The 22,855-nt window shown below is 42.3% G+C and overlaps 2 protein-coding genes across 2 annotated transcripts in view; one reads left to right on the top strand and one right to left on the bottom strand.

Annotated features, from left to right (window-relative positions):
• Positions 1 to 4,586, top strand: part of usp39 (ubiquitin specific peptidase 39) — a 54,345-nt gene extending 49,759 nt beyond the window's left edge. The window contains exons 12-13 of the mRNA XM_063057120.1: positions 891 to 977; positions 3,097 to 4,586. Of these exons, the coding sequence (XP_062913190.1) occupies positions 891 to 977; positions 3,097 to 3,153 (144 nt within the window). The 3' untranslated portion in view covers positions 3,154 to 4,586. The remainder of the gene's footprint in view (positions 1 to 890; positions 978 to 3,096) is intronic.
• A 138-nt stretch (positions 4,587 to 4,724) lies between these two features.
• LOC134351073 (prosaposin-like) overlaps positions 4,725 to 22,855 on the bottom strand; it is a 56,951-nt gene continuing 38,820 nt past the window's right edge. Inside the window, exons 8-11 of the mRNA XM_063057121.1 lie at positions 18,397 to 18,545; positions 9,840 to 9,920; positions 7,854 to 7,964; positions 4,725 to 5,789 (exon numbers count right to left, since the gene is read on the bottom strand). Of these exons, the coding sequence (XP_062913191.1) occupies positions 5,754 to 5,789; positions 7,854 to 7,964; positions 9,840 to 9,920; positions 18,397 to 18,545 (377 nt within the window). The 3' untranslated portion in view covers positions 4,725 to 5,753. The remainder of the gene's footprint in view (positions 5,790 to 7,853; positions 7,965 to 9,839; positions 9,921 to 18,396; positions 18,546 to 22,855) is intronic.

Here is a 22,855-nt window from a genome sequence, read left to right as displayed (position 1 = left end):
TACACACAGCGTTATACCTGCCAATCTAACTGTACTACAAGATCATCTACCTTATTTTGTATACTATATGCATTCAAATATAACATCTTCAGTCTTGTATTTGCCACTCTTTTCAGTTTTGTCCCCCTTTTACACTGCAGCCATCCCACTGACTGAAATTTTACTCTATCATCTGCCTGTCCTTCCTGATAGTCTCTCTATACACAACCTCTGAATGTAAATCAACATTTGTATCCTCAGCCTATCACTCCGGTTCCCATCCCCCCGCCAAATTAGTTTAAATTTGCCCCAACAGCCCTAGCAAACCTGCCCGCAAAAATATTGCCCCCCCCCTTGGGTTCAGGTGTAGCCCGTCCCTTTTGTACAGGTCAGATCTTCCTCAGAAGAGATCCCAATAATCCATTAATCTGAAAGCCTTCTCGCTGTAACTTTTGGCACCCTTAATAACCTTTCGACCTCTGCTTAAAATATACCCAATGACTTGGCCTCCCTAGACATCAGTGCCAATGAATTCCACAGATTCACCACTCTCTGTTTAAAGAAAGTGCTCCTCATAGAGGAACACATAGAGTTGTTGAAGAAATGGGACATGCATGGCAATGGGCAGGAAGGTGTGATTAGGTTGAGAGGTTCTTTGTCAATGGACATGACAGTAATGGCTTCATTCTATGTCAACTTTTTTAATGAGTTTCTCCTGTGATTTCCAGTCCAAGTTTTTTTGCATATTACTTGCCTCAAGATCTGTATTAGTTGGTCTGAATCTGTAAACTGGGAAATATTGCAGTTAATTGTTTGACCAGACACACAATACTAGGCACAATTTTTGGTTATGTAAGTAAATGCCTTGCAGATATAATGCTTACATCTTTTTTTTTGTGCATTCCTTTCAGGGTACAGGGAAGTGGTACGAGCTGCAAGATCTACAAGTAATTGACATTTTGCCACAGATGATTACTTTATCTGAGGCTTACATTCAGGTTAGTCCTGCTAGTGGCAGTTTACACGTGCAATGCTTTTCTGCTCCATTTATTGCTTTTTGTGTTGTTACAAGAGTGCAGATTATGGGAACAGAGTTTAAGGTAATGCAGACAGATTTTAAGAACAGAACCTGGCTGAGAGTACACCTGGGTAACTCAGCTGCAAGGCCAGGGTACCAGTCCTGAAATCTGTGTATTTTAACTCCTTTTCTCCTTCCCTTAATTTAGCTTGTTCCTTCCATAAACCGTTTGGACTTCATACTTCTTGTAATCTTCCCATTCCTCTACAACTAGAGGCTTTTGAAACTCCATTATTCGTATTCCTAGTTACTCTCTTACATCACGCTTTCTCTCCTACTGTCCCTAACTTTTTGCTTGCTTTTGTTGTTTGCACAACTTTTTCACTTTCTCTTGTCACACTGGGGTTTGTTGGATTTTTAAAAATGGGTTCTTTTGGGTTTCTTAGTTTTGTGACAGCCTGTAAAGAGACAAATCTCAAGGCTGTATAATGTATACATACTTTGATAATGTTTGCACTTTGAACTTAACCAGCCTGTACTTTGACCCCTTTTGTTTCTCCATTACTGTACATGTAAATATCTGAATGTATATAAGAGATTAGGAGCAGGAGTAAGCCATTCAGCCCCTCGAGCCTGTCTCAGCCCTAATCTCTTCTGTGTAGTACTTATTTTCACCAGCCCCATCACTGTAACATTTGGCGTGACACTCATAGGATTTTTACACCACTGGTTTGCATTGGCATGCCAAAGTAAGCAAAGCTGATATTTTAGTGAGGGACAGTTTATAAGTCCTTCTCCAGGAGAAGATCAAAAGAAGTGCTGGTAGTAACCCATTGATTAGATTGGACTTTGCATTGGGAAGGCGAGGCTTCAGGAAGGTGGCATCCGTTATTAAAGACCCTCTCCACCTAGGGCTGCCCTCTTCTGATTTCTACCATCGTTTTAGAATCAGCTTCTTTCCCTCCACCATCAAATTTCTGAACAGTCCATGAACATCGCCTCATTACTTTGCTGTCATTTTGCACTGCTAGTTTATTTTTTATATTACATATTATAGTAACTCCTGTACGTACGCACGGAACTGCTGCCGCAAAACAACATGTGTCAGTGATAATGAACCCGATTCTGAATCTGAGCCACTCCGCTCTTGCACCCATATGTGAAAGTCTGAAAACAAACCAACCATTGGAGTGGAAAAGCCGGATGCTGCTGCTCAGGTACATAGTTCAGGATCAGAATGAGGTTTATTATCATTGACATATGTCGTGAAATTTGTCGTTTTGCTGCAGCAGTATAATGCAATACACTTAAAAAAACTATAACTTACTATAAGAAATATAAAAATAAATAGTACAAAAATATTGTCCTTCACCAATTGTGGGATTGAGTTTAGGAGCTGAGAGGTAATGTTGCAGCTATATAGGACCCTGGTCAGTCCCCACTTGGAGTACTGTGTTCAGTTCTGGTCGTCTCACTACAGGAAGGATGTGGAAGTCATAGGAAGGGTGCAGATGAGATTTACAAGGATGTTGCCTGGATTGGGGAGCATGCCCTATGAGAATAGGTTGAGTGAACTCGGCCTTTTCTCCTTGGAGCAATGGAGGATGAGAGGTGACCTGATAGAGGTGTATAAGATGATGAGAGGCATTGATCGTGTGGATAGTCAGAGGCTTTTTCCCCGGACTGAAGTGATTGCCACAAGAGGACACAGGTTTAAGGTACTGGGGAGTAGGTACAGAGGAGATGTCAGGGGTAAGTCTTTTACTCAGTGGTGAGTGCATGGAATGGGCTGCCGGCAACGGTGGTGGAGGCAGATACGATAGGGTCTTCTAAGAGACTTTTGGATAGGTACTGGAGCTTAGAAAAATAGAGGGCTATAGATAAACCTAGTAATTTCTAAGGTAGGGACATGTTCGGCACAACTTTGTGGGCCAAAGGGCCTGTTTTGTGCTGTAGGTTTTCTATGTTTCTATAGTAGTGTTCATGGGTTGGCTAATTGTCTGCTGAGAAATCTGGTGGAGGTGGGGAATACCGGTGAAACCCGAGTAAGCTAGTCGCTGATTCACATGTTGCTAAAAAGTGTATTGTTTCACCAACAGATCTGGAAGAGGCGAGAAGACGGTGATGAAAGTCTGCCCAGTCAGAACGGTGCATGAACGGGGTCAGAGAGAATCAGCTGACCCATGATTATGGCAGCCTTGACGTGAGCAGATCTGGAAGCTGTTGGCATTAGCTAAACCAAACTCTGACTATATCCCAGTGTTCGGCAGATATGGATTGAACTGATTTGTCATTGGTGCAAAGTGATTTCCCACCTCTGCTGCTGCACGTCTAAAGGAAAGAATAAGAAGTTCAATACTGACTTGTGAAGGGAGTACAGTAACTCAGATCCTGCTACCAGGAGGTATTGCCATGACTATTTTGATGGAATGGGTCTCATTTGACAGAGTGCCATGCAACAGCAGAAATTATTCCATTTGCCTGGGAACGGCACCAACTGATTTAATCACCTCCTGTTCTCTTCATTTTTGTCCTTGTGTTCTGTTTGCTGGAACACTGACAATGATTCCCATAGGATGTTGCAAATCTCACTGTATTTTTGTTATGACCTTGCTTTATTTTGTTCAAGCATTCTGGCTGATGTTTCAAATGCTGCAGAGCTGAGAAGAGAGATAAGTTACTGTATTTTACAGCCATTCCAGGTTGCAGAAACTGGCTGTATGTCTTGTTTCAGACCGGAAACATCAGTGTGTAATTCCCAGGTCTTAATTTTGTAAAATGTTTTTGAGTGGATTCAACTGCGTAAGACCTTTTGGTCAGTCCCGAACACTGAAGGAGGGTGGTCTGGGGATTTGGGGTGGTTTTTGGATTGGTTTGAAATAATTTCTACTCTTACTCTATTTTATAGAAATTATATCACTGAAGTATTTTCCTGTCTGCTTCTTACCTTCCAGCTCATTTCTGTCAACCGGGGTAAATAAAATTTTCAGAATTGTTTTAGCATTGAGCAACTGGTGTCAGTATGAATACTCTATTGTTGATATAACTGAACAAATCTTAACCACCTGAAGAGTGACACCATATGTTATGTTCCAATTGTTTGCCCTTCTGCAGGTGATAGCTTTTACCTGCTGTCTAACAAACGTACAAGCCCGGATGGTGGTGATCGACAATCTTATTTGAGCAGGATTTGGTCCTCTGGCAACTGTTCGTTTTGTGCATACCCTTATCCTGGGGCACTTTGGATAATGGAAAACTAATTACATTTATAGTTTTATAATTAAGAGTTGCACAGTCACGCAGAACAAGGCAGCAGGCCATTGACATCCCAAGTCTGTCTCAACTATGGAGTACATCTTTACATGAACCCTACACTAATCCTATTGTCATTCTCCTCAGATTTTACCTAGGGACAGGGGACTTCCAACCTACAAGCCTGAACATCCGTGTGATGTGGAGGGAACCCAATAGCACCTGGGCAAAAGCCACACACACAGTCACAGCAGGAACATGTAACCCCCAAACCGTCAGAGGCTGAGGTTTAAATCTGGGTCACTGGGCAGTCTTCTACTGTGGGGAAGATGGATTCCATACAGGAAACTCAGATGAGGGAGAGGCTGACATCTCTACTATGATTTCATGTTTTCTCAAACTGATTTATTTGTGATGCTTTCTACAGCAGCTGAGTATTAAGGGTATGAGATTGAATCACAAATTTAAAAAGGGATGTTGATTAAAGTTTATTTAAGAAACAGAACATAATTTTAAAGCACTTTATTCTGCTGAATAAATGTAAAACCAATAAAAGAATAATTTTTTGCACACAGTTATAACCAAGACTAATAATCAAGGAAATGTTAACAAGTAAATCTACATGATTGATTTAAATTCTGTCACAATCATATTTTAAAAAGCATTTTTGTTCTCTTGCTATTAATTTATTGTACTAATCCCAGCTGTGTTGTTCATCTTTATTACAAGCTGTCAACCACAATTCATTGACAGCATTATTAATATAACCAATAGTAACGTCCAAAAACAGAGATCATAAAGACCATCACTAATATACAGTGAATTATTTTTAAAATACTCATAGGCAAGGAAATTTGCTTTAATTAAAATTTCTCCTCAAACTGAATCCCCAAAGTAACTAATTTATTAAACCACTGCATTTAAGAGCAACAGTTGCTTTAATACACAAAGCAGGAAATCTGTTGCCGGCTCTAGGCATAGCAATCAAATCAACTTCATTTCACCAATTCCACGAACCACTTACAGTTGAGAACAGCTTCTCTAAACCTGTCACAAACTCCAAGAAATCTCTTCTCACCCTTCTTTCGTCCAAGGAGAAATTGATAGACACGTTCCACCTCTGTTGTATGCACTGTTGCCATTGTCTTTTTCATTTTAGTAGCACTGAGCTTCTACCTCATGTTCAATTCCCATTCCTTTCAAAATGTTAAATTTTAACAGTTGATTAAAACAAAATTCCTAATCAATTCTTGTCATTAAAACTCTGCAAATATAGCATCTGTTAATATTGGTTAGATGGAAGTAAAGGATTACCAGTAATTTTGTCTGTAACACCTCACAATTACAGGGATTGCATTGAATGCACAAGCTACAGCAACATAAAATTGCTTAAAGGAAACATGCACACACAAGCAGAATCATTTAATGGGTACTAAAGGAACAGCCTTTGCATTTTTAAAATATTTAATTTCTGCTGTCTTCCACCAGTGATACGAAATGACTTCTAGTTCCAGACGTGGTTCTTGCAGTGTTCAACAGCCTAAAAAATCCAAATAGAAATAAGATATCTCTGCATGATCAGAATTCACAACACCCTTTCAATCTCCTAATCTTTAAAACTTCATAATTTTGTTGAATTTCTCAAGATGGATTATAACCTGTTCATTTCTTCCTACTTTATGTGGTTATTGCTGCCGCCCTTCACAGGTACAAGAACAGAAGGAATCATGTCTTAGAAAGGATGTGGGAATGCCTGTAGTTATCAACTACTTTCAAGCCTTGTGTGAGCTAGCCTACGTTTGTTAATTTTATTTAGCGATACGACATAGTAAAAGACCCTTCCAGCCCAATGAGCCTATGCTGTCCAGTTGCACCCATGAGCCCCATTAATCTACTAACCAGTAGGTCTTTGGAATGTGTGAGGAAACCAGAGCATCTGGAGTAAACCCATGCAGCCATGGAGCGAACATACAAACTCTTTGTAGACAGCGGTGAAATTGAATCTGGGTCACTGGCACTGTAGTAGCATTAGGTTAACTGCTATGCCACTGTGTCTTGTCACCATTTTGGCTGCAGATTGCATATGAATAGGCTTTTCACAAAGAGGCTGCTGATTGAAGTTATTACCTCATCTGAGACAGTAACAGGGTTTGATTTGAAGTTTGTAAATGTAAACATCTACTTTGTAAATGTGACTAGGAAGCCACCTGAAATGTTGCACAGCTGATCTGTTGCTACTGCAGACAAGAAAGGCAGTGCAACTTTCAGTAGAGAGAGAACTATTAAGGTGCATCTGAAAGATCAAGGCAGTGGCATAGGAAAGTAGGTGAGACCATCGTAAATCAGGCATGATCATAGTAAACCGTGGAGCAGCTTGATAAATGGAAGGTTCTACTACCCCCCCTATTTTCTTGTGGTTTTTCTTTGTGCAAAAACACAAGAAGTTAACACGCAGTAAGATAAATGTTACTTTGGCCTTTAGTGAAAGATCACAGTACAAGAATAGAGATGTATTCCTCTAATTATTTAGATTCCAAACGAGGCTGCATTTGAATCAGTATAGGTTTAATTTTGTGACCCAAGGAAGGATATACTTGTGATGAGAGGGAGCACAGCAAATATTCAGCAGAGTGAATACTAGGATAGTGGGTTCGTCATGAGGGGGTGATTAAGTAGATGGGCTTGTTAAGATTGGTAGGTGATCCCATTGAAACAACTGATAGGGCTTACTGGAGTGGATAGGGAGTCCAGAACCAGGATCACTGTCTCAAAATAAAATTTAAGACGAGTGAAACCCTTCACTCAGAAAGAAGTGAATCTTTAGAATTCTCCACTGAATAATACTGTGAAGGCTCAGTTGTACAAGATTGAGATATTCAGGGAATCAAGTGATAGACAGGAAAATGATATCAGCCAGTTCTCTCACAAACTGCAGTGGCTGGTTAGCTGAAATTGTTGAACTCAATGCCACATCCTGATGGCTATAGCAAACTTGTGGAAAAATGAAGTTCTATTCCCTGAGATTACATTGGCTTCACTGGAAAAGTGAATGTGATACATCATCTAGGTGCCATGTCAGCATTGTGGTTAGTGCAACGCCATTACAGCTTGTGACCTTCTGAAGTCTGGAGTTCCATTCCAGCGTCATTCTGTGAGAAGTCTCTGTACATCCTCCCCATGGAATATGTGGGTTATTCCCCAGATGCTCCGGTTTCCTCCCACATTCCAAAGACATGCCAGGTAGATTAATTGGTCATTGAAAAATTGTCCTGTAATTAGGTTAGGGTTAATTGGGATTGCGGGACTGGTGCCTGGAAGGCCCTACTCTGCAGTTTATTACGAAATAACTGTTGCAGAATACCTTGTTCCTGTTGTCGTCATGGTGCTCTAGTACAGACCCCTGATATTGGTATAAATTATATTCAGATCTTTAAGTTGGATGTGACCACAGTGTGAAAGGCGGGCTCTCAATTCTCAGTTTTGTTGGTTCAGTGCAATACTCCAGGGGGGAAAAAATAAACAGTTTGTCACCCACTGTCTTCTTTTTTTGTCTCTGGCTGCTAACACTATTCTCCTATCACATCACAATGTGAAGTCTACTTACATTACACTTGGTGGCTGTTTCTTTGTCCTTACACCAGTACGCTGGTCCCCAAGTGCACTTATTCTCTCCAAGCAGTGGTATGGTCTTCTTCCTTATACAGATGCTCAGTTCCTATTAGTAAATGTGCGACATGACACTAGTTAAAATCATTTTGCACCATTATGGGTATGTACAACTCCAAAAGATTGTGCTGAAAATACTCAGCACCTGAAGAAAGAAACAAAACTATCATTTCAGGTTGATTAAAACTACTTTTCACCCAAACTAGTAAAGGTTTGGAAACAAGTGTAATTTTATTAAAGAACAATTGGGAAAATGGTGGAGGGAACAAAGGGTAGAGATCAGGACGACTGTGGACGCAGCTTGTTGATTGCCAATGACCTGTTGATAGATGTGAATTAAGGGAAATAAATGTAGAAAGAGGATGGCTGACAAAAGCTAGTGCTGGAATAGTAAAATTTGGAACATTAGAACAGTACAGGCCCTTCGGCCTACAATGTTGTGTTAACCCTTTAACCTACTGCAAAATCAATCCAACCATTCCTTTCCCCACAGCATTAACTTTTCCATCATTCATGTGCCTTATCTAGGAGTCTCAAATGTCCCTAGTATATCTGCCTGTACCAGTACCCCTGGCAGCCAAGCACTCAACATTGTAAAAAAAATCTGTCCCCTTTACTTTCCTCCTAACACCTTAAAGTTATGCCCCCTGTATTAGCCAACTTCCCCCTAGGACAGGAAGATGTCAGTTGATAATATTACATCAGAGGTAATAGAAATTATAGCGAAACCATTGAAAAGTGGATAGGGAAACCATTTTTGTGTGGGTGGGGGAGGGAGTGAGACCAGAAATGCAGGAAATGGAACTGATGTGGTCAACAACACTAGTGGAAGGCCTGGGTCCAGGAGTGGGGACATACCCGAGGTTTGGCCAATTTAAGCACCAGGCTGGATTGAAATGGTCAGGGTATTGTGGTCAGAGGTGAGGAATGGCTGTTCAACTGCCTGCTCCGTGAAGTTTACTCATCTCTGTGCTGAATTGCGGCAGTGGCCTGCAACTAATAGGCTCCTAGTTAGGCTGTGAATGTCTTCGTGGCTGTGGGCTCACTTTCATGAACTTCAGTTCTGAATGTTATTTGTTTACTTTTATTATTTGCACAAATTGTTTTTTTTCTGCATATTAGGTGTTTGACAGTCATTTTAATAGGTCCCAGTGGGTTTCTTGTGGTTGCCTGTAAGGAGATGAATCTCAAGGTTGTGTACAGTATACATACTTGTGATACTCATGGGAATCTCATGTTTTTTTAAAAGAAGATACTGGTCCTTGAAATCATGAAAGGGAAGTTGAGAACGGGAAGAATGAGGTGGACATTGTCAAGGTGAGACTGCAGCAAATCTCAACAGCTACCGTTCTCCGTATAAATGGTTTGGGCACTGTTACTTCACGCCCCACCCCCATCTAGCAAGTATACTATTAACTACTTGCATCACTCACTTGGCCCCCACTATTACAGCAGTTCTTTGTTCTCTCCAACTTCAGCCACAGTAGTTGCCCATTTCTGATGAAAGGTCACCAACCCCAGATATTACCCCTCCTCCTGCTGAGCTTTTCTAACATTTTGCATTTGTGCAGAATTCTTAGCTTTCCGAATGGATCAATCATGCCCATTTGCAATTCCAAAGGCATTTTGTAAAATAAGGGGGAAACATCCTCTTGGAATAATAACGTTAATTGCCTTTGATATTTTGAACAGCCCAAATTAGCGCGAGCCACAGCAGACAGGATCAGCAGCTCACATAACTTGTCGTGCCGCAAAGACCCATGTTCCTTCCGTACTATCACCTAACAGTCTCACAATTCATAATGATGAATGCAAGCAGTCATTATTTCAACAAAACATTTCCATAAAGAAATCTGATCAGTAATTACTAGAAATCCCTCTTCGCAAACGTGAAGAATACCTGAAGGATGTCATTTAAACTTACCCCACAAATGTCCTTTTCTTCCTGGGACTTCTGAAGCATTCCACTTAGCTCTGGTTTGTAAGAGTGAACAAAGTTTTCACACTGAGAAGATCAAAGCAAACAAAGAAAATCAGTTCTATCTGGTAGAAGTAACAAATACTACTGTACATTGTTCTTACCATCAGTACAGTGTACACCAACTAACAGAAAGCAAAGATGAGAGAGTTACAGATGAGCATGGGGAAGTATTCCATAGAACACTTCAGCACAGTGCAGGCCCCTCAGCCCGCGCACCCTGTTGTGCCAATCTTTTAATCTACTCCAAGATCAATCCAACCTTTACCTCCTACATAACCTTCCATTTTCTTATCATTCATGTATCTAACTAGTTTCTTCATGTCCTAAATGTGCCACTACAAACACCCTGGTTCAATGCACTCACCATTCTCTGTGTAAAAAAAGTTAACCTTTGATATCTCCCCTCTATGTTTGTCCAATCACTTTAAAAATATGCCCCCCCCCCCCGTATTAGCCATTCCCTCCCTAGGAAAAAGTATCTTGCTCTCCACTCGCTCTATGCCTCTTACCCATCTTGTACACCTTTGTCAAGTCACCTCTCATCCTCCTTCGCTCCAAAGAGAAATGCTCTAGCTATCAGATAGGAGGCATCCATTAGTCTTGCGAGACCATGGATCTGCGCCTGGAAAGTCTTCACTCTCCAGGGCGCAGGCCTGGGCAAGGTTGTATGGAAGACCAGCAGTTGCCCATGCTGCAAGTCTCCCCTCTCCACGACACCGATGTTGTCCAAGGGAAGGGCATTAGGACCCATACAGCTTGGCACCAGTGTCGTCGCAGAGCAATGTATGATTAAGTGCCTTGCTCAAGGACACAACACGTTCCCTCAGCTGGGGCTCGAACTCACGACCTTCAGGTCGCTAGTTCAATGCCTTAAGCACTTGGCCACGTGCCCACACTCTAGCTATCAAACTAGCCTCATAAAACACTCCCTCCAGTTCAGGCAGCATTCTGGTAAATCTCCTCTGCACTCTCTCTAAAGCTTCTACAACCTTCCTATAATGCAGCAACCAAAGTAGGAAAGGAAGCACCTCTTGGCAATTTTTATTTGGAGCTTCGAGCAGAGGCAATTAATGTTCGTGAGCAAGATCAAAGTAAAGTAAGGCAGGGGCAAGCAGAGCAGCCATTGTTGGAGTGAACAAAGTTAGTGGGGGAACACTTGGGTGTTTAGAAATGCTTTTGTAGCCTTTTTCCATCTTCATGCATCTCTACAATGTAGAAGGCATTACCCCAGAGGTTCACATATTCTTTTTGAACCTGGGCTGTGATGCTTTAAACGGTGTACTCAGTATTGATAAGTGCAATTGTTAGTGTGTTATCAGTTTGGGCAAATTGTGTTTGTCTATTGTGACTTAGATGAAGATCAGACCACATTTTATGAGTAATTAATGCAGTAAGCCAGGTATTTTCAGAGGGTTCACAAACTTTTTCTTGCAACTGTACATCAGTGATCTGGATGAAAATGTGGTTAACTGGATCAGCAAATTTGTGGATGGCACCAAGATTGGGGGTATAGTGGACAGCGAGGAAGGCTATTATAGCTTGCAGAGAGATCTGGATCAGCTGAAAAAGATGTGCTGAAAAATGGCAGATGGAATGTGATGCAGACGAGTGAGAGGTTTTGCAATTTGGTAGGTCCAACTGGGGTAGTTTTTACACAGCATTGAGAAGTGTGGTGGAACAAAAGGATCTGGGAATAAAAGTCCATACTTCGTTGAAAGTGGTGTCTGAGGTAGACAGGGTTGTAAAGAAAGCTTTTGACACGTTGGCCATAAATTAATGTATTGAGTACAGGAGATGAGATGTTATGTTGAAGTTGTAAAAGATGTTGGTGAGGCCTAATTTGGAGTATTGTGTGCAGTTTTGGTCACCTACCTACAAGAAAGACGTAAATAAGGTTGAAAGAGTGCAGAGAAAATTTGGAGGACTTCAGTTACTAAGATTGAATAGGTTAGGACTTTATTCCTTGAAACGTAGAAGACAGAGGAGATTTGATAGAGGTATGCAAAATATGAGGGGTATAGATAGGGTAAATGCAAACTGGCTTTTTCCACTGAGGGCGAGTGGGACTACAACTAGAATCATGGGTTAAGGCTGAAAGATGAAAAGTTTAAAGGAAACGTGAGGGGAAACCTCACTCAGAGGGTCGTAAGAGTTTAGAACAAGGTGCCAGTACAAGTGGTGCATGCGAGCTAGATTTCAATATTTAAGCGAAGTTGGATAGGTATGTGGATGGTAGGGATATGAAGGGGTATGGTCCTGGTGCAGGTCGATGGGAGTCAGGAGTTTAAATGGTTTCAGCGTGGCTTAGAACCATAGAACACTACAGCACAGAAAACAGGCCATTCGGCCCTTCTAGTCTGTGCCGAAACTTTATTCTGCTAGTCCCATTGAGCTGCACCCAGTACATAACCCTCCGGACCTCTCCCATCCATGTATCTATCCAATTTATTCTTGAAACTCACGTCAGATGGCAGCTCATTCCACACTCCCACCACTCTCTTGAGTGAAGAAGTTCCCCCTAATGTTCCCCCAAACCTTTCCCCTTTCACCCTAAAGCCATGTTCTCTCGTATTTATCTTTCCTAATCTAAGCGGAAAGAGCCTACTCGCATTTACTCTGTCTATACCCCTCATAATTTTGTAAACCTCTATCAAATCCCCCCTCATTCTTCTACGCTCCGAGGAATAAAGTCCTAACCTGTTCAATCTTTCCCTGTAACTCAACTCCTGAAGACCCAGCAACATCCTAGTAAAACTTCTCTGCACTCTTTCAATCTTACTGATATCCTTCCGATAGTTAGGTGACCAGAACTGCACACAATACTCCAAATTTGGCTTCACCAATGTCTTATACAACCTCACCATAACATCCCAACTCCTATACTCAATACTTTGATTTATGAACACCAGGATGCCAAGATCCTCCTTTACAACCTTGTCTACCTGTGAATCCACTTTTGGGGAATTATGTATCTGAACTCCCAGATCCCTTTGTTCCTCCACACTCCTCAGTGCCCTACCTTGATTTGTCCTTCCAAAATGCAACAGCACACTTGTCTGCATTAAATTTCATCTGCCATTTTCTGGCCCATTTTTCCATTTGGTCCAGATCCCTCTGCAAGCTTTGAAAGCCTTCCTCGCTGTCCATAATGCCTCCAATCTTAGTGTCATCAGCAAACTTGTTGATCCAATTTACCACATTATTATCTAGATCATTGATACAGACAACAACCAACAACGGTCCCAGCACAGATCCCTGAGGCACACCACTATTCACAGTCCTCCAGTCTGAGAAGCAATCATCCACTACCACTCTCTGTCTTCTCCCACACAGCCAATTTCGAATCCAGTTTACAACCTCTCCATGGATACCCAGTGTCTGAACCTTCTGAACTAACCTCCCATGTGGGACCTTGTCAAAGGCCTTACTAAACTCCATGTAGACAACATCCATAGCCTTCCCTTCTACTTTCTTGGTAACCTCCTTGAAAAATGCTACAGGATTCGTTAAACACAATTTCCATGCACAAGGCCATGCTGACTATCCTTAATCAGCCCTTGGCTGTCCAAATACTTGTATATCCGATCTCTCAGAACACCTTCCAATAATTTACCTACTACTGATATCAGGCTCACTGGCGTGTAATTACCTGGTTTACTTTTGGAGCCTTTTTTAAACAACGGAACAACATGAGCTACTCTCCAATCCTCCGGCACCATACCCGTGGCTAAGGACATTTTAAATATTTCTGCCAAGGCCCCTGCAATTTCTAAACTAGTCTCTCTCAAGGTCTGAGGAAATATCATGTTAGGCCTGGGGGATTTATCTACCTTTATCTGCTGTAAGGCAGCAAGCACCTCCTCCTCTTTAATCTCTTTATGTTCCATGACACTGCTGTGTGTTTCCCTTCCTTCCATATATGCTATGCCAGTTTCCTGAGTAAATACATTGCAAAACAACTGTTTAAGATCTCCCCCATCTCGGGAGGCTCCACACACAGACGACCACTCTGATCTTCTGGGGGACCAATTTTGTCCCTTACTATCCTTTTACTCTTAATATACTTGTAGAAACCCTTCGGGTTTATCTTCACATTATCTGCCAAAGCAACCTCATGTTTTCTTTTTGCCTTCCTGATTTCCTTATTTAGTGTTTTCTTACATTTTCTATACTCTTCAAGTCCCTCATTTGTTCCTTGTTGCCTATACCTGCTATACACCTCTCTTTTTCTTAACCAGATCGCCAATATCCCTTGAAAACCAAGGCTCCCTATGCCTGTTAATTTTGCCTTTAATCCTGACAGGAACATGCAAACTCTGCACTCTCAAAATTTCGCCTTTGAAGGCCTTCCACTTACTGGACACATCCTTGCCAGATAACAACTTATCCCAATCCACTCTTCCCAGATCCTTTCTCATTTCCACAAAATTGGCCCTTCTCCAATTTAGTACCTCAACTCGAGGAACAGACCTATCCTTATCCATAATTAACTTGAAACTAATGACATTATGGTCACTGGACCCAAAATGTTCGCCTACACATACTTCTGTCACCTGACCTGTCTGGTTACCTAATAGGAGATCAAGTATTGCATCCTCTCTCATAGGTACCTCTATATATTGATTTAGAAAACTTTCCTGAACATATCTGACAAACTCCAAGCCATCTAACCCTTTCACAGTGTGGGAGTCCCAGTCAATATGTGGAAAGTTAAAATCCCCTATTACAACTTTCTGTTTCTTACATCGGTCTGCTATCTCTCTACAGACTTACTCCTCCAATTCTCTCTGACTATTGGGCGGTCTATAATACAACCCTATTAGTGTGGTCACACCTTTCCCATTCCTTAGCTCCACCCCTATGGCCTCTGTAGACAAGCCCTCTGGGCTGTCCTGTCTACGCACAGCTGTGCTATTTTCCCTCATAGTAATGCCACTCCTCCCCTTCCATCCTTCCCCCTCTATCGCGTCTGAAACAATGGAACCCTGGAACATTAAACTGCCAGTCCTGCCCCTCCTGCAACTAAGTCTCACTAATAGCAATAATGTTGTAATCCCACGTGCCAATCCACACCCTAAACTCATCTGCCTTACCTACAATACTCCTTGCATTGAAATAGATGCACCTGAGAACATTTCTATCACGTACAAACCTTTGATTTCTGTCTATACATGCAGTCCTCGCATGATCTTTATCCTCCTCCACCTCACTATCTGCTCTAACACTCTGGTTCCCCTCCCCCTGCACATCTGGTTTAACCCCCCCCCCCCCCCCCCGGAGCAGCACTAGCAAATGTACCTGCAAGGATGTTAGTCCTCATTCAGTTCAGGTGCAAACCGTCCCATCGGAACAGGTCCCACCTTCCCTGGAACAAAGCCTACTTGTCCAGAAACATGAAGCCCTCCCTCCTGCACCATCTCCTTAGCCATGTATTTATCTTCTATCATTTCGGAGCTCTCCCCCCCCCCACCCCACTTTCAAATCTCTTACTATCTCTTCTTTCAGTTAGTCCTGATGAAGGGTGTCTGCCCGAAACTCGACTGTACCTCTTCCTATAGATGCTGCCCGGCCTGCTGCAACTTTTATGTGTGAGTTGCATGTTTCCTGAAACTCCTGTCTGTTTCTGCCTCTGCCTCATGAATGATTCAAAGCTCATTCAGCTCCAGTTCCCTAACTCGGTTTGTCAGGAGCTGCAGCTGGATGCACCTTTTACAGGTGTAGTCATCAGGGACAATTATGCTGTCCCTGACTTCCCACATACTGCATACGGAGCACTCAACTACCCTAACTGCTGCCTCCATTACCTACTCCTAAGTTAATTAAAATAATTAAAGGAACGTACCCGGCCTTACCTCACTGGGAGCAGGCTTGTCCTCAGCCTCTGCTCACCAAAGCCTCTTGAGCCAAAGCCTTGTTTCTGTGCTGTACTTCTCTATGACTCTATAACTCTAAAACCTGAATACAATACTTCAAGTGTGGTCTGGAGCTGCAATATTACCTCACAGCTCTTGAACTTAATCCTCTGACCGATGAAAGCCAGCACCACACACCTTAACCATCCCATCTTGCTCAGCAGCTTTGAGGGATTTGTGGACATGAGCCCAAAGATCCCTCTGTTCCTCCACACTACCAAGAATCCTATGTTCAAAGTCATCCTTCCAAAGTAAATCACTTCATAGTTCTGGGTTGAATTCCATCTGTGACCTATCTGCCTAGACTTGCATCCCGTCAATGTCCTGTTGCAAGCTATAACAATCCCCTACACTGTTCACAACCCAACCAAACCTTCGTTGGGACTGACCAAGCCAGGAGAGGGTGACGGGTAGAAATGGATGATGTTGCTGCAGCTTAGTTAAATGACAATGGAAACCTACCAGACAATTAACTGGGCTTCAAGGATCCAGTTAAAAATGACAATATAGAACTTGCCTGATACTATAGACACCCAAGTGAAGGGTTAGAAAGGAGCTGTTGGAATTTGCAGCAAGGAAGAAGTGCTACGCAAATATATTGACTGTATTTATGGAAGTGGCTAAATATTTTCTTGTTTTAAGTGAACCTTGAACATAATTTCAGTTCCTTTCTTCACTTCCACTTTTCTTGTTCAGTTGCAACATGTGTGCACCTGCTAATCACTGTGTCCTTTGCTACAGTTGCCTGTTTCTGTTTTGAGACTCCCAACCTATATATCCTTCCTTCTCCATTATTGCATTAATTTCAATCTGTTGTACAAATATTTTCTGTAATCAGGGAGTGGATGCAAGATTAATATTCACTGCTTGCCCCTTCTTTAAGTGCTAACATTCCTCTGGCAAGACCATAAGACCAGAACAGAATTAGGGTGTTCAGCCAATCGAGTCTATTTGCTCATGGCTGATTTTATTTAAGGACAGTACTCCCACGATGTAGTTGGGCAGGGTGTTCAAAGACGCCAACAATGAAGGACCGGCAATATTTTCAAGCCAGACATTCTCAGGCACCCTGGCCTCCTAGGTCAGTGGAGATGCAGGTCTGGGTGGCACTGTCAGAGTAGCTAGGGTGCGTAACTGAAGTGCATTTTGTAGATTGTGCATCTCATGCAGGAAGGGAATATTTGCATTGTCATTAATGCACAGACTGCTTCATTGGTTTTTGCAATTCCTTATGAATTTAGACATTTTCCACCTTTAGCAAGTATCCTTCTGACCTCATGATGGGGGTGTCTTCGCACTACAATATATAGCAGGATCCTGGTTAAATACTTCTTTCAAATCTTTTTATTATTATCCAAAATTAACAAGAGTACATCGAAGTAGGCAACACTTACAATGTCTCAAGAAAAAAAAATTGTTTTAAAGATTGAAAAAATTTGGTGAGAAAAAAAAATCCTACTAAGCAAGGAAAAGTGAGGGGAAAAACCCCATTAGGTGTTCAACCCCTGAGCCATGCGTCATACAAAAAGCTTCCAAAGATAAACATCAAACCGCCAGCAAGAAAAAATAAAGTACCAAAAATTTACAGTTAGATTGTGGAGGAAATCTATCAATTAGCTCACTGGTTAAGAGAGAGGTACGGAGACTGCAGTGAAGGTTTGGGAATTATGATACCCCTTTGCTGGCTTTTCCAATCCCCCACTACATCAATCACAACCCAGGAGAGATCATTCTGCCAGCCACTGAGTGGCATCAAGTTAGGTCAAAGGTTACAAGTAGAAGGCAGGAATATGGGGTTCAGAGGGAAAATAAATTAGCCATGATCGAATGTTGGAGCAGATGCAACAGGCTGAAACGGCCTCATTCTGCTATGCCTAATAGTCAAACAATGGAAGATTGTTTTGAATTCAGCCCCCTGGACAAGGCTCAGTATTGGGTTGTGAAGTCCTTGTGAAACCCAATCTGAATGTTGAATTGCTGTTGAATTCTCCTTCCGAGACTCTATGGAGGACTCAGAGTGAATCTGCTGGGCAGCAATTAGATTGGATTTTCTTGCCTTTTTACTAAAAGGACTTCCTGGGCAATTGTCCACGATAGTAGTTAAATATGGAAATGGAGCTTGGGATACAGCTAGTTCAGATGACCAGGCTTTCAGTTCAACAGCTGGGAAGTCATCTAATTTGAAAGCCTTTTCTATATTCCGTGTTATCAGCTGTACCTTGATATCATAAATAGAGGAAACTAAAGTATCAGAAGACTGGCTTGTGAGAACCTTGCAGAAGCTGGGATGGATCTTCCATCCATGACCTCTTGCTGAACCAATACATTTTGGGAAATGTAACCAGACATTTCAATGTGCTGACTCACTCTTAATATGAGTGTCACACGTGCATCTACCAAACCCAGCATCTCCACCAGTAATGACCTAAAATGTCCTTGCCCTGGAAGGGTGGAATCTGGAGGTGTCTGAATGTTTGCTGGACACTTTTAAAAACAAATTATTTTAGTGGAATTCTGAGTGAAGATGAATTTCTGGCATCATTGCTGTTGGAGCCCAAACGTGCACTTTCACATCCCCATGAACTCACCAGAGAACGCTGGGTTCCAGACAAGGAGCTGCAGCCTTTCTCCAGCAGTTCGTCTACTTCTGAACCATTCTTCCGAGCCAGTCTGAGATGATGCACCATGTTCTCACATGTACCACAGGATATGCTATCCTGCAGTTCATACCATTGCTCTGGATTGTGGAGAGATATGTATTAGGCTACAGATTTTGTCAGCGTAACAACGATCTTTATAATGTATGACTGCAATAATGGAGAAAACTAACTATAAAATTTCACTTGCACTGATGATCCTTTTGTGGGGAGATAGAAAACTAAAGAGGAAAAAAAAAACTATAGTGTGGTGAACTTTTGGAATTCTTGATCTCGGAATTTGACTTCCTATTCCAATATGTCAGGCCAGGGCCTTTTCTACTGCTATGATGCTGAAGCAACACCCCATTCTGTCTGGGTAACCTCCGACCTGATGGTGTGAATGTCACACTTCAATGGAAATACAGTGAAATGCATTGTTTGTGTTGAGATTGCACTGGAGGCGGGCTGCAAGTGTCACCATGTCTACAGTGCCAACATAGCGTGCTCATAATTTACAAGTCTTAACTTGTACATTTTTGAAATGGGAATTGAAACACCAGCAGGAAACAGTGAACTTTGATCTTACAGCTGGCACTGTAAAGCATTACAATAACAGTTATGCTACTGTGCTGCCCAATATTGTGGAACTGAAGGAAGTCATTAGGTCAAAATACCCATAATTTCTCATTCATAAATTCTACCATCCTTCCTTTATTTTTCCCCTTTCTTTCCAGCAATATCCAACAATTAAATCTCTTTTTAGTTCCCCCTGAACAGTCTATAACTGAAGTAAGAGATATCGAGTCCACGTTTTCCTCAGCATTCAATACTTTCATGATTTCCATCTCAACAATTTAGCCACACAACATATCCCTCAGAACCTGAATCTGCTGATCTTTAGCTTCGCTACTTGTTGACGCACACACCCAGCAACCTACAAACAGGCTGAATGTTCTTGGAATTAAAGAGGCAAGAATTCAGTCAAACTCCTGACTTGGGCCGTGCAGAAATATTTTAGTGAGTCAGGAGGCTAGCTACATGCTACAGCATATCTAGCCTTTAATTGTGTAAGTGCAGGAAGTGCAGAAGTCAGTGAAACTGGTTAATTTTCTGGTCTGATGCAAATTGTATATTTCTCCTTACAGCTCTATATTTGTATTAAGAAGCACAAGGTGAACAGCCAGTCCTCCTTTACCGTGGCCATGAACTACTCAGAAACATAGAAAACCTACAGCACAATACAGGCCCTTCAGTCCACAAAATTGTGCCGAACATGTCCCTACCTTAGAAATTGCTAGGCTTACCCACAGCCCTCTATTTTTCTAAGCTCCATGTACTTATCCAAAAGTCTCTTAAAAGACCCTATCGTATCTGCCTCCACCACCGTTGCCGGCAGCCCATTCCACGCACTCACCACTCTCTGAGTAAAAAAAACTTACCCCTGACATCTCCTCTGTACCTACTCCCCAGCACCTTAAACCTGTGTCCTCTTGTGGCAACCATTTCAGCCCTGGGAAAAAGCCTCTGACTATCCACACGATCAATGCCTCTCATCATCTTGTACACCTCTGTTATGTACCCCTAGAGTTCATTTTTTCTGTGGACTGTCACTTTAAAACGCCAGGAGACTGAGACTGCCTTTTGCACTGTTGGGTTTCTGCTGACTACAAAATTGCTTGGTTACTATGGTGAGAGAGGTGGAGTTATTTGATGGATAATGAATGTTAATGGCTTCTCGCAGCTTGTTTTGAATAAGAAAGGTCAGATGATCCTCTTACAGACACACATAGAGAGACACATGCTGAGAGTCAAGATGGTTTTGTTCAATGAAAGACACCAGTGAGTGGGGTCACTGGTTTAAACTTTCAGTAGCCCAAAAGGGGCGAGTTGAGATCGATCCAGAGTATTGATAAACGACTCTCACAAGTGCTGCAACTAGAAGAAGTTTGCAGAGGAAGAAGAGGGGAGAGGAAGGTTTGAAACAGAAGAAACCTAGTGACAAAGAGGTCACTGTTTGGACTCTCTCCTAGTAGCCCGTAAGGGTGAGTTTGATTCTATTGGAATACAGAAGTGTGATTGTCACACAGTTAAACCACAGGAGTGGTACTCTGGTGAGGGGAAAACCTTTGTGAATACCACATGTGTATTTACCCTTTGTCTGGGTGTGGTGGTTCACTGAAGAAAGGCACCCTGTGGCAAATCACTGTTGGAGTTATTGCGTTGTCATGGAACTGGATAAGTGGCTACCACGTTGTGTGTTTGGGGTAACCGTGTGGAAACTACCAGTGTGTCTACCCTTGCCTGGGTGGTAGTTTTCCCATGAAGAGGGTCCCCTTTGTGATAAGCTACTGTTGGTGATAATCCATATGTGGATTCTGTTGGAGTATCCTGTGGCCACCACTTTGGGATGTCCCGTAGCTGAATTCAGGTGTGGTACCACTTGTGTTGAAAGGATATTCATTGAAGATCACTCAGTGATACTTCCGTGTGTGGAGTGGAACAACTTCGGAGATAAAACCTACTGCTATTGTTATTTTGTATTGCTGTCGTGGGATCTGTGGAATATCGTCATAATTGCCTTCTCACAACATTTGCCTTTGGATTACAAATACCTCCCTCATAACAACAGTAACAACTCTGTCATTTGACCTGAACTGAACTTTCTTACATACTATTGTAAGACTGTAACTCTTGCCACCTGAGCTTGAATAAGTTTGGGAAATTTATCTAAACACCTATACATGCATAACATTGCTAACTTTTGGATTACCTGGTTAAGTTACTATATTTAGTAGCTACAAATAAAGATAGTGGATTTTAACATCAAAAAACAGACTCCAGGTGTGTTCTATTGCTGCTGATGCTTTTACAGTGTTGTGTGCATGTAACCGGTACTTTCCCCAGGGTTGCGTGTGCGTAACACCTCTATCTGGTCACCTCTCATCCTCCGTCATTCCAAGGAGAAAAGGCCGAGTTCACTCAACCTGTTTTCACAAGGCATGCTCCCCAATCCAGGCAACATCCTTGCAAATCTCCTCTGCACCCTTACTATAGCTTCCACATCCTTCCTGTAGTGAGGTGACCAGAACTGAGCACAGTACTCCAAGTGGGGTCTGACCAGGGTCCTATATAGCTGCAACATTACCTCTCGGCTCCGAAATTCAATTGCATGATTAATGAAGGCCAATACACCCTATGCCTTCTTAACCACAGAGTCAACTAGCACAGCTACCTTGAGCATCCGATGGACTCGGACCCCAAGATCCCTCTGATCCTCCACACTGCCAAGAGTCTTACCGTTAATACTATATTCTGCCATCATATTTGACCTACCAAAATGAACCACTTCACACTTATCTGGGTTAAACTCCATCTGCCACTTCTCAGCCTAGTTCTGCATCCTATCAATGTCCCGCTGTAACCTCTGACAACCCTCCACACTATCCACAACAACTTTCAACCTTTGTGTCATCAGCAAACTTACTAACCCATCCCTCCACTTCCTCATCCCAGTCATTTATAAAAATCACGAAGAGTAATGGTCCCAGAACAGATCCCCGAGGCACACCACAGGTCACCGACTTCCATGCAGAATATGACCATATGACCTGTCTATAACCACCCTTTGCCTTCTGGGGCAAGCTAGTTCTTGATCCACAAAGCAATGTCCCCTTGGATCCCATGCCTCCTTACTTTCTCAATGAGCCTTGCATGAGGTACCTTATCAATGCCTTGCTGAAATCCATATACACTACATCCACTGCTCTTCCTTCATCAATGTGTTTAGTCACATCCTCAAAAAATTCAATCAGGCTCGTAAGGCATGACCTGCCCTTGACAAAGCCATGCTGACTATTCCTAATCATATACCTCTCCAAATGTTCATAAATCCTGCCTCTCAGGATCCTCTCCATCAATTTACCAACTACTGAAGTAAGACTCACTGGTCTATAATTTCCTGGGCTGTCTCTACTCCATTTCTTGAATAAAGGAACAACATCCGCAACCCTCCAATCCTCCGGAACCTCTCCCATCCCCATTGATGATGTAAAGATCATCGCCAGAGGCTCAGCAATCTCCTCTCTTGTCTCCCACAGTAGCCTGGGGTTCATCTCATCCGGTCCTGGTGACTTATCCAACTTGATGCTTTCCAAAAGCTCCAGCACATCCTCTTTCTTAATATCTATATGCTCAAGCTTTTCAGTCTGCTGAAAGTCAGCACTACAATCTCCAAGATCCTTTCCAAAGTGAATATTGAAGTATTCATTAAGTACCTCTGCTATTTCCTCCGGTTCCATACACACTTCCCCACTGTCACACTATTCTTTCACATCTTATCTTTTTGCTCTTCACATACTTGTAGAATGCCTTGGGGTTTTCCTTAATCCTGCCTGCCAAGGCCTTCTCA

This window comes from Mobula hypostoma, chromosome 8 (assembly GCF_963921235.1).
Source record: "Mobula hypostoma chromosome 8, sMobHyp1.1, whole genome shotgun sequence".
NCBI lineage: Eukaryota > Metazoa > Chordata > Chondrichthyes > Myliobatiformes > Myliobatidae > Mobula > Mobula hypostoma.
This window is presented reverse-complemented; position numbering and strand designations above follow the sequence as displayed.